Source organism: Hyaena hyaena, unplaced genomic scaffold, assembly GCF_003009895.1.
Source record: "Hyaena hyaena isolate Hyena2069 unplaced genomic scaffold, ASM300989v1 scaffold_84, whole genome shotgun sequence".
Classification (NCBI taxonomy): domain Eukaryota; kingdom Metazoa; phylum Chordata; class Mammalia; order Carnivora; family Hyaenidae; genus Hyaena; species Hyaena hyaena.
Window position 1 is genome coordinate 3,853,240 of NW_024080716.1, and position 16,029 is coordinate 3,869,268.

Below are 16,029 nucleotides of genomic sequence, written 5' to 3' on the forward strand. Positions count from 1 at the left end.
AATAATTTTGACTTCCTAAAAAACCAGTGAGGCAAGTCAATCCTCCAGAACAGAAAGGACTTGGATAACTTGTCTTCCTGTTCACAGATGCAGGCTGTCCCTGATTTTCTTTCAGTTCTTCTGCAGGGGAATTGCATGCAGAACATACTGAAGCTAGTTTCAGTAGCATTGCCAAGAGGAATCCAAGGCATTTAAGAACACATTCTAGTTGAACCTAAAACATTTGGTGATCTTTAAGAAGCCTTCTGAATATGGAAGGGTGCTCACTTTTCCAGGCTGTACTGTGATCATCTGGTCTTACTTAAGCCTTTTAGTAAATGACACAGTTCACATTTGTATTCATTGGACAGTTAGTGACTGATAACATGGTCTCATTTTACCCCCTGATACTGAAGGCTCTGTGAGAACTACTAGTTGAAACAGGAAAAGACTACTTTTTTTTTTTTTATAAGGCACTAGATAGAATGAAAGGTTATTTTAAGATTTATTGGTGGTTGAAGCTACTATACAGATGAACAGAAGTAGATGTTTGCCATTTTGTATGGTAGAAATAGTTAAAGCATCAGCGCCATTGAAGAAAGCAGTATCTGGTGCAGGCGAGAGCACAGGAGTCATCCTATATGGTAGTGTTTTCTACAGGCTGTGATTTTTCACATATTAGATGATGTGCTCACGTCCCAGATACAAATGTGTATCACTTACCCTGAATCAACTACATTTCATGCAGCCCTATGTCTTAAGTTGGATGAATTCTTAAAGATAATTTGTACTGTTTCCTTACAGGTCAGGACAGTGAGGTTCTGATTTGGAAAGTGACTTGTCAGAGGTCACTTGGTGAGCTGGTGACAGATCAGAACTAAAATTCTGACAGGCATCTGGAATTAAGAACAAGGCTCTTTGTACTTTAACTTGCATGTTTCTTATACGCTGCAGTAAAGCCCTATTTCTATAAATTGGACAACAAATATCCACATTTCTTATAGGGAAGACACCAAAATGGCATGTGGATTTGACAGAAAACTTTCACTAGAGCAACTCAAAGAATAGAAATGAGGAAAATCCATCTAGTTTTAGGCATGCACTGTTTTTAATCTACATGTGAAGGTGTTTATATTTTGACTGGCTATACTTCTACTCATCGGTCTACCCTCCTTTCATTCTTGATGTTGGTTAAACTATAATCATGACTTTCTCATAGAAAGTCTGCTTTCTACTTTGCTTTCTAACTCTGGACATTCAGTTGAGAAAAAAAGTTTGAAGTGATAGAGCTTATTAAACATTTTACACATACTGATTTTCTTTTAACTTAGGCCCTCAATATGTATAGGAAACATATTCTCCCTCAGTTAGACATAAGAGGTTAGAAAGAGCTATAGATGTGTAGTAACTGTTGATTACATTTTAATTCTTTGGTAGGAGAATTAGAAATGAGGAAGTAGTGATTGCATATTCTGTTATAGATTCTATACTAGCCAAGTGACTAGGTAAGTGTTAATCACTGATGTAGTTAAGAGACCTGACTAGAAGAAATACTTAGAACATAACTAATTGCAAGAATTCGTTAATTCTGATGATGCCAGTAATAATAGGTTCCACTTCTTGAATTGCCTTTTACTGAGTGACAGATGTGTCCTTGGCCCTTCACTTACCTAATTTACTTCTCAAGAGATTTATTCTCATTTTATGGAGGAGGAGCCTGAGCCTCAGAGATGAAATAACTTGCCCAAAGTCTTGTAGCTGTTAAGTAAGCAATATTTGAATCCTGATGTATACATAGGTCCAAAGTTCCCCCTCCCCCCATCCCCGAAACACTTTTTAAATAGTAGGAAAAATCCAAAACCAGATAATGTTGTCACTTCGTATATTCTGTTTATTTTTGTATTATTGAAGAAACCACCACTTCCTCCTTATTGGAATTTACCTGCAAGCTTTGGTTTGTGCTTCTTTCGTCCCACACCACTAGCTGAGTTTCCAGCTTTCTTTGGGAATAGAAAACCATCAAAAGTTCACATCTAACTTAACTACCACTAAGAATACAAATTTTTCTCAAAAATAAAAAAAAAAAAATAGGGGTGCCCTAGTGGCTCAGTTAAGCACCAGACTTCGGCTCAGGTCATGATCTCACAGTTGTGGGTTCGAACCCTGCACCAGGCCTGGTGCTGACATCTCAGAGGCTGGAGCCTGCTTTGGTTTCTGTGTCTCCCTCTCTCTTTGCTTCCCCTGCTCACGCTCTGTCTGTCTGTCTGTCTGTCTCTCAAATATAAACGTTAAATTTTTTTTTAAATAATAAAAATAAATAAATAAATAAATAACCAACCCCTCTGATGAACTTCATAGAGAGCCAAGTTGTTGACAGCATCACTTCTTAAACTCCCTGCTGTCAGCTTAGGAATTCTCCGCGTGTGCTTTGAAATATAGGCTAGCTGCTTCTAGTTTACTGGTAGATTGCTTCCTTCTTCTCTATAGACTGTATTCTAGGAAATCTGATTTTAATGTAAGCCTACTTACATTATAATTAGGAAGATAAATCTCTTGAATAAATCTCCCCTTCTGGGGAGGCATTCCCCTAGATTCTAAGAATGTACCCATGATCTCAAGATCTCTTGTAGAAAAACACATTTTAGACAGTAAACGACCAATTATTGAGCATATGGCAGCATATCAGAGTAGCATTCCAAAAATCTCAAGATTTACCCATTTGTGTTTCGTTCATACTTTTAGATTTATATAATCCAAGATTACTGGAAGTTTTGTAGAGTTCTGGCAGATGGTTACTGGAGTGGAGGTGTGAGTAGCAGTTTGCTTTAATGGTGCAAGATTCTAAGAGAATGTATTTACCACATCTACTTACCCCATGACCACTACTTTAAATAAAGTTTTGGGGAGCCGTTTTGAGTATTGCTCTTTATTTCTTGAAATTGAAACATATTTACCAATCCTAATAGGAAAAAAATGCTCAAGTATCTACTTGCAGAAGAGAAGTTGAAAGTGGAAATATCTGACTCAAGGGTAAATAGAATGCGCAGCAGCTAGTACTTAAGGAAACTCTCTTGTCATATGAAGCCAATAAACCAAAATGGTTTTCTTTCCTTGCTGTAAACTTGTACTTAAGCTGGGTTGGATGTGATCTTTTGGGTTTTAATGGGCATGACTGGGTTTATCCTACAGGGGTTTAAGGAGATGGGTGGCTTTTCTTTCTAGGCTAAGGCAAACAGAGAAACCCACACCATTTGAGGGCTGCCAAACCATCTGAGGTCTTGTTTAAGTGCCAGGAAAAGTGCCATTCAAATAGTGGAACAACAGAAGGTCGGAGTTTCTTTAAGGATACATGCAGTCAAAATAAAAGCAATAAATTCTTACCGTCAGGATATTCTTACTGGAAAATAGCTTTGAAAAAAATCCTGTCTGCTACTGTTTATCTAAGGGTATTTAAGTTTTTGGGGTATTTTGAGGACTGTTTGTAGTTATCAAGGGTTTATTGTTTTCTACATAGAAAGTCTATCTCCATCAGAATAATTTGCGAATTTTTTTAAATATATACATTTCCTGCAGTGCTCACGTCCTTAACAGTGGTCATTATCACTCTCATATTTGAGGTGAGCAAACATTGATTGGTTCAGGATTATTCATCTAGTGAGTGTTAGAGCCAGGACTGTAATCAAAGTGAGAGTACTCTTGGTTACACCATACAGTATCCTTGTGCAGTGAGTATTCACTGAATACCAGTGCTCTGTGTAACGTATTACAGAAAACACTGTATAAAGAGTTTCATCATTTTCTGAGTGTAATTTTGATAGTCATTTTGTGTTCAAATATGAAATTTTATAAATCCATTTAAAAAGTAAATAATCATTTTAAAGCAGGAGTGATTTAAATCATTTTTATGATATTACAAGTAATTACTTACATAGCTGCTGTGTAGATTCGCACATTCCTGAATTGTTCTGAAGTGGAGTGCCCATGTAAAATGTAATTGTTCTTTAAGGAGTGCACCAAAGACCGTAAACGTAGGAGAATCTTATCCACTTTGGATCAGTTTAATTTTCAAAGTCATTCGAGATTCACAGGTGCACATTTGCTAATCAGAATGCAGAGTTTTTCAGTAAGTGCTTGGCAAGTAAGTATTCGCGATCTGGTGGGTTTACTTAGTAGCAGGTGTGTTTCCCAGAATTGAATTGGTTTAACTGTATTGAAAATCAGTTCACTTCCCTTTCCGAGTGGAGATTTGCTCACTTTGTTTCTGTGACTATATCTGCACAGTTGTTGTTTGGTAAATGTAGAACAACTTAAAGTTCTTCCACTCCGGTGAAGTTAGCAAAACTACCATCGCTTTAGGGCTAGAGAAAAAGAAACAGGTGAAATACTATATAAGAATTCTGAAGATAATTCAGTGGCTAAAACAAAACCAATGATATATATATTCAAAACCATTGGTTGTCCATACCGGTAAAGTGAGTTACATCTGTTGGTTAAAATATTATGTGTGTGTGTGTGTGTGTGTGTAAACACACACACACATATACACAAATAATTAAAATGGTTTCAAATGTTACTGAGTGGTCTAGTTGTCAAAATTAGCAGTAACCTGTCTATCACTCTGTGATTATTGTTTAGGGCAGTGCTTGTCTAATAGAACTTTTCTGATGGTGGAAATGTTCTATATTCCACACTGTCCAAAATGGTAGGCATCAGCCCCATATGGCTATTTAGCTCTGAAAATGTGGCTAGTGAGATTGAGGAGCTGAATTTTCAAAATTTAATTTTGGTTACTTTGAAGAAGTAGCTACATGTGAGTAGTGGCTGCCATTTGCATGGGGGTTGGGGGGGACAACTTGTGACCCTAGTGGATAGAATAATAATGATGGATCAATAGAACATACGGATTTGGTTTAGTTTAAAGCAATCTTTTCTAACATCTGTTCCAACATTGAATGATGTAGATGGATATCATAGGGTTTTGAAGAGAGTCTTATTCATGGTCACCTGGTAGGATTGCAAGGACAGAAGGAACCCAAGCACCAATTTGTTGGGAGCTCAGACTAAGTGACCTCTAGGTTGAGCTCATTTTGAGATTATTAAGGGATGCTTCTTGAGAAGAAAGGAAGCACAATTTCAGGAATTTGCATTAGTATATAGATCTGCATTTTCTGAAAATAGACAAGGTCTGAGTTGTTACTTTTCTTGAGTAGCTTTTTTTTTTTTTTTTTTTTTTTGTTACTGCCAACACAAAAAAGTTTGGTTTCAGAGTACCAATCCATAAAGTTGATGCCTGCAAACATAGGAAGCTTGTGAGGTTGTTTGTGTTTGTGGGGCTTTTATCCTTTATGGTAACTTGAGTCATCACATACTTCCTTATGGAAAGCTTTATCTGACAGTTCTACCAGGATGAGTAAATACTGCTGTTTCCATCCTGCTCAACCTTCCCTCCCCCTCCACATTTTCACTGTTCCTCTCACCCTCAATCTTTTGCTCTGTCAAATGGAAATTCCTGACTCAGCCATTTTCACTTTTCCAATAAGTTACCCAGTTACTTTGTGGTCTCTGATAATGATGTAGATGGTTTGTGATATTAAAGTAGTACTTCTGATTTGGGGACTTACATTATCTCAGCATTTTCAGAACCCACTTGCCTGCAATCTAGTGTGTCTGTGGTTCGCTATAATATATCTACTTGCCAAACTAGTGGTTTGGGTTACTGGGGTTTTCATTTAACTTTGAATTTGGGGGATTAGGGAAAAAACCCAACAACTCAGGAACCTATTTTAATAAATTGCATCAGAGTGAAATGTTGGGATTAAATCAATTGGGTTTTTTTTTTTTTTTAACGTCTCCTTTCTGTGCTCAGTCTTACGCTTTTGTTGGAGATGTGTGTGCGTGTAGGCACACATTGCAAACTCACGCTTGAACTGTTGATGATGTCCATTATGTAATTTAGTGCTTCCTATTTCAGTTCCAGCATGATAACAGCTTAGTTGCGTATTTGCTGCTAGTAAAACATTTCTATCTAGTGAAGAACGAGTGTTATTTCTTTTTTAGGTCATGAAAACTGAGCAACATTTCATATTTCCCTGCTTGCTTCGATACAAATTTGGGGCCTCATGTAGACTTTATATTTGCTAGCATACTTTTTCCCTTAATAAAAACAACAAAACTTTTATTCCATTACCTTGAGGAAACAGTATAATTAAACTGAATCAGTAAAACATTGCTAGTGCAACTAATTTTTTCTGAGTAAATATTTGTTTCATTGTTTAGGTGTGAAAATTAGAATAAAAATATTTTATTCTAAACTATTAAAAGGATTATAAATAATAAGATCCCCCTTCATGGTAGAGACATTGGAAAATACAGAAATGCTTAAAAAGGAAAATAAATGTCATTGTAATCCTATAGTCCATAATTATTATTAGGATTTTGATGTTTATCCTTTCTAATATTTTATGAAGTTGAAAAGTCAGGTATGTCGACAGCCTGTAGTCAGAGTATGCTATAGAAAGGATCATAAGATGAGCCCACATAATGGAGAGTACCTTTACTCTATTATCCTTACTTGAGCCTAGCTCATATGATAAGCCACATGGATAGTTATCTGTAGGGTGTATAAAGCAACAGTTTTCAGAGTGCCATTGTTTATACAAAACACCCCCCACCTACCCAAGGCTGGAGGTAGGATCAGTGGATAATCTCTATAGATTGGAAGGTTTGGGCCTTCTGAAGACATTTTACCTATAGTTGTTTACAAGGGGGCTGTGTTGAAAGGAAGTGAGCTTTCTGGGGCTGGAATATTTTAAAAGCATGGTTATTTTGACAGGATAAGGCTTGACTTGACAACTCCTAAAAACTCTTTGTGAAAATCAGTTTTTATAATTTTAAGAAAGTGATGAATCAGCACCTTTTTATGAACAGTGGTTGAAGTTTAGAAATATTTGAAGAAACGAGGGTATGTATCATCCAGGGCCTTTATTTTAGAGATAGTTCTTTGGGATTAAGGATTCTCAATACTCTACAACAGTTTGGTGCTCACACCAAAGTGGTGACTTTAGCAGAACAGATATTTGGTAGAACTTTGCTGAAGATCCTCAGTTATACTCTTCTGGTCCTTGTAGAGCTTTTTATGAAAGGGTAGCTTTGTATCTTTCAGTAATGTTTATGGCAGAATAATTAGCCCAGAAAATGTTTTCCTGTTACAAAATCCCTCAAGAGTCTTTCCCCAGTTACCCCTCCTGCCACTGGTTTTATTTTTTATTTTTTATTTTTTTTCATTCTTCCAACCTTGACCTGTTCTTCATTCACTTAATTTACTAACATTTTCTAATTTTCAGTATTGTTTGGCAGCCTGCTACTATAGATGATTTTCCAAGATATGAGAAAATTTTCTTGGATGACTCCGGACCCTAGCTCCAAGATTCTGAAAATTCCCGTCGGTAACTTAGCACACACTACATTCTCTGCTTCAGAATGCCACATGCATCTCATGCATTCTGTCGGGTTATTCAGCTTAACACACATAACCTCATGTATGTATACATTTTTCATAGCCTTGGAGTCTCATCTTGGAAATATCACTTCTTTGACTATGTGATTCTTAGCATTGTTATTCCAACTCTCTGAGCCATTGTGTCATCAGAAATTGAGTGATATGTTTAATTGTGGTCTAAAGGGACCAACAGTTGACCACCTGCCTGAATGACCTTTATAGATATTCTAGGATTCTGTCAGCTTCTATCCATTATAATGCATGTTATAATATATCCAAAATTTGGGTGATGGAAGCAGAAACCCTTTACTGTCATTTTAGATAATGTAGGTAGACATGTAACTCCTTAGCCTTTTCTTCAGGTGAGCTGGAAGGTAAGAATGGCTCACACCTGCAAAAAAAATGCAGTATTTCATGGTACATCATCTGTATTAATCAACATTTTTCTTAGGAACCCTCATTTCCACATTTATTTGAAAATCATTATCTCAGGCACTGGGATAAATGTTGAAAGCAAAATGATCCATAATATTTTTCCTGCCTTTCAGGATCTTGAATGTATGCTGGGGAAAGGGGTAAGTTAAGTATAATACGATTAGTGCTACTGTACTCTATTTACTATATGCTGTGAAATCCCTGGGGGAAATAAAGCATAGGTAAATCAGCTGGGTGTGTGAGAGTCCATTGTGACGGGTTTGGTTTTATTCTGTAAGATTGGATTAGCAGAGAAATGACATTAGAATGAAGGTTTTGAAGGTTGATTATGATTTTTTAGACAGTGGAGAGGTGCCTCAGGCAGGCGCAACAGGTTTGTGTCGCCCCCCCCCCGCACCCCTCCTTCCCTCCCCCCCCCCCCGGCCCTCAATGTGTGTAACGGTGACTACGGTGACTAAGCTTCCTTCAGACTTGCAGGATGCTCCCATTCTCTGTGTTCCATACCCACACCGACCAATTAAAACATAAAACCCAATAACCACAAAAATTCCCAAACAGTTGAACCATTGGTTAATGATGCTTGACTCAATCATTTGTACAAAGTGTGGATAAAAGTGTTTGTCTTTCAAAGGAATTGTAGAAGTCTGTGTGCATTTTGTGGGTACTTAGTTAGGATGGGTGGTAATTCTACTAAAGATAAATATTACAGAAAAGTGGATCTGATTTAATTATATTATGGGTCTCTTCTCAGAAGGATCTTCTATCTTCCAGAAAGATGGAATTACCATAGTATACGGGGTAGAACAGGGGATTTGGAGACTTAATCAGAAACGTAGCCCCGCCATTGGCTACTTTGACTAGGAACAAAGTAAATGAGGATAGAAGGCCTGTGTCATTTACCAGTTTTTTGTCAGCCCAAATTAGGTGCCACTCTCCTTCTGTCATACTATACTTGGATTTTGTTAATTTCAACAGGATGGTCATCTAGGGCATTAAAAGAGAAGGAGTAAAAGTTTCAGTTTCCCTGTATTCCCTAGTAAATTAATTGTTTGAGACATTACTGAGATCTTATTCCCATTGTTTTAACTTTCTGCCTGAATGGCAAGTTTCTTGGCGCCTGGGTGGCTCGGTCGGTTGAGCGTCTGGCTTCAGCTCGGGTCATGATCTGGGTTCGTGGTTCGAGCCCTGCGTCGGGCTCTGTGCTGACAGCTCAGAGCCTGAAGCCTGTCTTCGGATTCTGTGTCTCCCTCTCTCTCTGACCTTCCCCTGCTCACGCTGTCTCTCCCTCTCCCACAAAAATAAATGAAAACATAAAAAAAAATTTGAATGGGAAGTTTCAGTTGTCAGAGTGGTCAGTGACTCAAAACTGTGTATGCTATTTTGGGACTCCTAATTGGGGCAGATGGTTAAGAGAGTGTCCACAGTCCATAACTGAGCATCCCTAAGAGGCTCCCACGCTGACGGTGGTGGTAATAGGGGTGACGGTTGGCTTTGGTGTTGGTATTAGTGGTGGTGATGTTGATAGCCTCTTGGTCCCTATATACGTAAACTTTGTTAGGGATGAAAATGTCAAGGACTTGACATTGGGGTGATGGCTGTTCATAGTTTTTCCTATATCCTATTTTTCTTTTACTCAGGCAGTTTTTATTAGAGCTTTAAAGAAAGAAAAGAGGCTCTTCTTTTAATAAATTAGGGAGACATTCCTTTTGAACGGCAACAAGCAAAGGCATAGGGGTTTAAATATGTTATTTCTTCATTCGAATTGTCTTTAACATCTCTTGGACACATTATTCTGAAATTCATTAATACTCTCTTTGCAAAGGGAGAAAAACTCATTGATCTTGGATGGAGAGTAGGGGAGATGGGGTGAGCTGGTTAGATCCCAAGGAAAATTCCTTGTAATTTTCCACCATAGTCACACACAGCCTAGGGTTTTTCTTATAGATCACCCAGGAAACACTGAAATGAAAAGAACTTTTTACTGCCCTTGTTTTTCAGAATTGGACACAGGCTGACTTTGACAGAGACTTATTCTTGGGAGATCATGAGACAAAATAAACAGTGTCCCCCATTTTATTGCTCTATTTTGGGACCTGGAACCCACCTTCAGAGCACATGTACCATCCTTACCTAAATTCTGTGGTATTCACAATTTCATATAACCTAATGCATATTTGTCTTCTTTTATTTACTATTTAATAATATCACTCTTTTCTAGTGTACTGAAATATAGACTCATTACTTCTTCCAGGTTTGGTTTCCAGTTCATTTGTTCATTTATTGGGCAATCTTGGTCAAGTCACTTTATTTATCTGAGCCTTCGTTTCCTCATAACTAAAATGAGAATACTGATAAAAGCTTTACCTTCAGGCAATTAGAAGGAATGTATATGAAAGTACATTGTAATCAACACAGTGCTATCTCAGTGGCAACTGTGGCTGCCTGTCATTTCCAAACTTTTCAACATAGAATGTGTGTCTGGAACATCATCCTCATTCATAGAGGCTGTTTTCATGTGTACGGAACAAAAGAAAGCAAGTATTATCCCTGCCCTCAAAGCAATGAGTATGTATTCCATCTGTTGCTTATAGCACTTACACAAAAATAGAATAATTCACAAATTATACTAGGACGTAAAAGGCAGTACAGACACAGTTGAAAGAAATAGTTGCTAGTGAATGTGTTATTAATCCAGGCATTTGTACGTGGGTGGAAGCTTGTAAAGACTGAGTCATAGGAATGGTATTTTCAGAAAGATTTGGGATGTGACTACAAGAAGGACAGAAGGGGAACGACTTCTTCACTCTTCTGGTTTGTGAGAGTCAATTGGTCTCTCCAGTCGAGAATGTACCACTCTGCCCCTAGGAATTTTAACCTTCCTTTGAAATTTGTTTGGTATGTTAGCTACTCTAGGGTTTCTTGAGACCTCTGAGTCACTGCTATTACTTACACCTACCTCCAGTTCATAGCAAGCACATCTCCATTATTTATGCCTTCAAAGAGTTTTCTGTAACTGTAGCATTTATCAAATTATATTATGTTTATATACCTTTCTGTCATCTGTACCTTCATGCTGGCTTGGAATGACTTATTTATCATAAAAGAGAGGTCAGCAAATGTTTGTTGAATGAATGTGTTTACTCGGTACATACTATGTCAGTTGGGTATTTAGGGGGATCCACAAATGAATGAAAATCACCTGTTTCTTGATGGAGGAGAATATATACATATATATATGTGTGTGTTCATAATATATATAAAAATACAAATAAATATATATAAGTATAAATAAATATGTATTATATATAAATATATATTTCAAATATGTGTGTGTGTGTATATATAAATCCTACTTCCTATTTCTGAGATTTGTTTGGTTTAGTGTAAACTAAATCATTGTATACTTATATGTATATATTTGGATTAAAACAACACTAAAACTATTTCACTTAATGGGAATGGAGAAGGTTTCTAGTTTTTATTTAAGTGATATCTGAAAATTTTACAAGTCTCTGTAATACTGTCATAACAACAGAGTTTAATTCTGTTTATAAAATTGTTTCCTTCTTATGGCTGTGGAACTTTTACTGTTTTTTTGTTTTTACTTTATTGGCCAGTGTTCCTTCAGTTTCTTCATTTTTTTCAATTAATGAATGTCTCTTAAAGTCTTATTCCATGCTACATACAGTGCATGTAGAATTGTGTGGAAGGTACAGAGATTAGTCCCACAAGGTCCCTGCCCTGAAGAGTTTGCCAACTGGTCGGGGAGGCAGCTGTGTATTGGAGTTGGAGGATAAAATGCATTTCTTTTTGTTGATGCTCTTCAAAAGCAAGGAGGTAGAGTTGCATGGTTAGTTTTCAAAAGAGACTTAGCTACCATGCCCTAATTTTGGGGGAGATGTTAGGGGTCAGAGGGAGGAAGCTTACAGGACCATTGAAGTGTGGATGGGAATGGAGGGGAATGATGGAGTTGCCCTAATGGCAAGATCAGCCTGAAATTCGAGTGAGTGAAAGTGAACATAGGAGGGAAGAAGTTTGAGAAGTGGGAGGGTAGGAGCTCAGGGTCCAAAGATGCAGCTTAAGTGTGCCTTCAGGGAAAGGTGGTGAGATGAATGTATGCTGTTTATCCCTGGTACCGCTGACACTGTTTACTTCCAAGTAGAGTAGATTAGGGAAGACACAAAGATCCCGGCTCTGAATTTGGCCTGGCTGTGAAATGTTTCCTGTAATTCCCAGTCTGGTCACTGATGGACAAAGGTGGCTGGGTATGTGGTTGTTTTCCAGCTTGTATTAAGAGTCATGATGCAGAGAGCACAGAGGCACATCTCGAAAGGAACTAGCGTGGTTGCAGAAGAATCTGGAGTGAGCACACAGTAGTTGGCATAAATGAGATCATATGTTTGGAAGTTGTTAGTTAACTCTGAAATGCTGACTCCGTGTAGTGACAGTACAACCCTGTCTATGAGTGTGTGCTCTTCTTTAGTCATTGAAGATCTTCTGGATTCTCTTCTAGCTCAAGCCCTAACCCATATGTGCTGTAAGAAGATTTAGGATCAAATAACAATGATTTAATATACTTCATTCTTGCTGTTTAAATACTAAGAAGTCATTGAGAAGACTCATTGTTATGGTAACCAGTAATTCATAAACTCCTTGCACCTGTTATGATATGGAAACTATGTCTTTATGCGTATGGTTTAACATTGATGGAATTAAAGATGTGGGATTAAAAAAAGTTTATATTTAATTATAGAATTTTAAAAGATAATATATAAAAAATTACCAAAAGCAAAAGAAATACAGAAACCCGTGATCCTACCACCCAAATTTAATAGATGTTAATATTTGCCTTACTTGCTTTCGTCTTCTGTATTATGTTTGTAAAGCAATAGAACACCCTATATAGCGAAGGCAATCTTGTTCTTTGACTCTCTTTTGCTCTCTTTGTAGGTGAGCACAATTCTGTGTCAGGGCTGTATATTAAAAACATATATTTTTATTACAGGTGTATGCATCCATAAACATCCATGTTTTTAATGTTGCACTCACTAAAACAAAAATATAAAACTATTGCAGTTCTTCACATGGTTATCCACATGGAAACCTGCAGTAATTTTATTATCTTTTATTTTATTCAGTATGACATAAAACATATATAAAATATATTGTTTGGCATAACTTTCTGCCTGAGTAACATAAATTGAAGTGGGTTTTAAGTGTTTTTGACTGTAATCTTCAGGATGTTATATGTTTTACATTGTGACCTAATGCATATATACAACTGTGTGTGTGTGTGTGTGTGTGTGTGTGTGTGTGTCTGTATGTGTGAGTTTTGTGTGAGTAATATCTCCTTTCACTCTGTTCTGACGTTCTGGTTTGCCTGGAGTCCCAGAAGGCCGTCATGGTGTCAGGCAAGGAAGGAGCTCTTGCTGGCTCAGACACTGACTTCCAACCTTGTCACCAATAAACTATACATAGCCTTGATATCTCTTTTCTTCTTCTGGCCCTCATTTTCCTCACCTGTGAATTGCAAGAGTTAATTAGCTCATCTTGAAAGCACTTTCATTCTGTGAAAAGTAGGGTAACTAGGAGCTGGGCCACAAGTTGTTAGAACTTGCTGAGGATATATCAGATGTACAACAACAGGACTTTACTGGAATTGCAAGGAGTAAGCAGGCCATATATTGTTTAAATGGTTCTTGGGCAGAAACGATTCCTCCAGTTGTAAACCCATTTCAGAGTAACCTTAATGTCTCTAAGATCTACCTACTTTTTTATTGAGTTATTTTTCAGGGCTATATGAATGTATATGTGAGCATATGTAAGTGCTAAGAATGACAGAGGAGTGTTTCTTTATTCCCTTTCAGTTAAATGTCTTCATAGGCAAATTCAAAGCTGCAGAAAGACATCTATAACCTCTGGTAACCTTATGGCATAGTTTCATGAGTCCTACAGGTTATAGTAGTTTGTGGCTTTGGGGAATTTTCCTTTTAAATGTGAGTTACATGTTTGAAATAGAGTAAGACTATATCACCTAAATTACATGTCCTTCAAACAAACAAAAGGCACGTTTCATGATAAGAGCCATTCAGGAGTAGGTGGACCTTGGAGACCATCTCTTTCCATTTGTTCCTAAAAAGACAGGCCAGCGAATGTTCTTGCCTAGACTGCAAATCCAGGGGACAGTAGGGGGAGATTCCTGTATCCTCAAGGTTCCCGTTTTCTTTTGGTATGCAGATTCTTTTTAGGAAGCTCTACATTTACAGAGACCTAGAGGAGCCAGTTCAAACGTATGTCTGAGGGTGCGGACCCATTAAAGAAATGATTATCTTGAAGTAGAGATCTGTTCCTACCTGAGGGACTAATAAAGGTGTGTTTTTCCATAGAGACAGCTGGATAGATGTAAGTCTCTGGGAGAGGATCCCCTCAACCCTAGATGGTTGAGGCAAAGGCTAGATTTCTTTTAACTCCTCTCTCCATGCGAGAACTCAGCTTTTTCTTAGCTACAGTATGCAGAACGTTCTTGTCTCTTGTTTTATGGCAACAATACTTACCCTCTGTTTACAGATGTGGATTAGAATTTCTGGACCTGTAGGGCACCTGGGTGGCTCAGTTACTTGAGTGTCCGATTTTGGCTCAGGTCACGATCTCGCAGTTTGTAAATTCGAGCCCCACATCAGGCTTGCTGCTGTCAGCCTGTCAGCACAGAGCCCACTTTGGACCCTCTACTTGCACTCTCCCATTAATAAATTAAAAAAATAAAAGAATTTCTGGACTTATGGGTTCTGATTCTGTGGTTAATATCCTTAGGCCAGAGACCAGAGCTAACCATTACTGTGTGATATACCCTGTGCTTGGCACTGAGCAGGTATTGTGGATTTTTGTGAATGAAGACTTTATACTAACTAGTCACTGTTTTACATTGCATGTTATAAAACTGATTGTCCTGAAATAGTCGAATTGATTTTTGAAGCAAACAAAATTCTTTTTGTAACCTATTAAAATACTGCCGTTGAACCTTCTTGTCTGCTTTTCCTCCCTTCATCCTCTGCAGTGTGCCGAGATTTTGCTGTGCTGGAGGACCACACCCTGGCCCACAGCCTGCAGGAACAAGAGAGTGAGTAATGGCCCTCCCTGTGTTCCGCCTGCTGTCTTTTTTAGTGGTAGCTTGAGGCAGGTTTCTTAGGGTGAGGCAGGGAGAGAACCCAGTCACCAGGCCTCACCTTCCATCGGCCCCGAGGGATTTATCGAGCAAATGCCACCTGGGTGGAGGGTGAAGTTCTGGGTGTTTTGAGGTATGACAGCTGCCAGGGATTAGGAGACTTTGGGTCTATGGGGAAAAGTGAGCTTTAGTGTTATAGGAGGGAGACACTGTCTGGCCTCCATTCCCTCCCCTAGAAGAGGGGCTGAATGTCTTTGCAGGCATTGGAGGTATCTGGAGTGTAGCTTTTTCTCAATATTTATGTATGTAATTATGGAAACTAAACCCAAGTTATATGTGTTACACAGAGGCACGTATTTACGAATATGTAATTTGTGAATCATTAATTCATGTGTCAGTATAAAAATTAAGTATTGAAAATGTTTATAAATAGAGTGACAGCTTGTGGAGCAGAAGGAGCCCTGGCCTTGACTTTTAGAGTATTGGTGTAGAAATCCTGTCACTGCCTCTGTTTTGCCTTGTGACCAAGGGCAAGTTACTTCACTTTTCTGAGTCTCATTTTACTTAATGGAAAGAAGAAGAATCCCTTTGCTGCCTGTTATATAGCATTATTGAGAGCATAAAATGAAGTCATGGACCTGAAGTTTTTAATGGAAAAACTCTCCTTAAGTTATCCTGAGATGTATTATAAACAAGATGAAACATTGCGATTCCTCCCTTCAATCTCTCTGTCCAGTTGAGCATCATTTGGCATCGAATATTCAGCGGAACCGTTTGGTCCAGCATGATCTCCAGGTGGCTAAGCAGCTTCAGGAGGAAGATCTGAAAGCTCAGGCTCAGCTCCAGAAGCGCTACAAAGACCTGTGAGGATTTGGGGGGCAAGGGTGGGGGGAGGCATGCGGGGCTGGTTTTCTCAGCAGCCAGGCAAGGGAGAAGACTGTGTGTCTGTCCCTCT

General features: G+C 38.2%; 1 protein-coding gene across 2 annotated transcripts in view; it reads left to right on the forward strand.

Moving 5' to 3' along the window:
• Positions 1-16,029, forward strand: part of CCDC50 (coiled-coil domain containing 50) — a 60,612-nt gene that overhangs the window by 12,222 nt on the left and 32,361 nt on the right. For both annotated transcript variants that reach the window (XM_039234217.1, XM_039234218.1), the window contains exons 2-3: positions 14,967-15,029; positions 15,811-15,937. In XM_039234217.1, the coding sequence (XP_039090148.1) occupies positions 14,967-15,029; positions 15,811-15,937 (190 nt within the window). The remainder of the gene's footprint in view (positions 1-14,966; positions 15,030-15,810; positions 15,938-16,029) is intronic.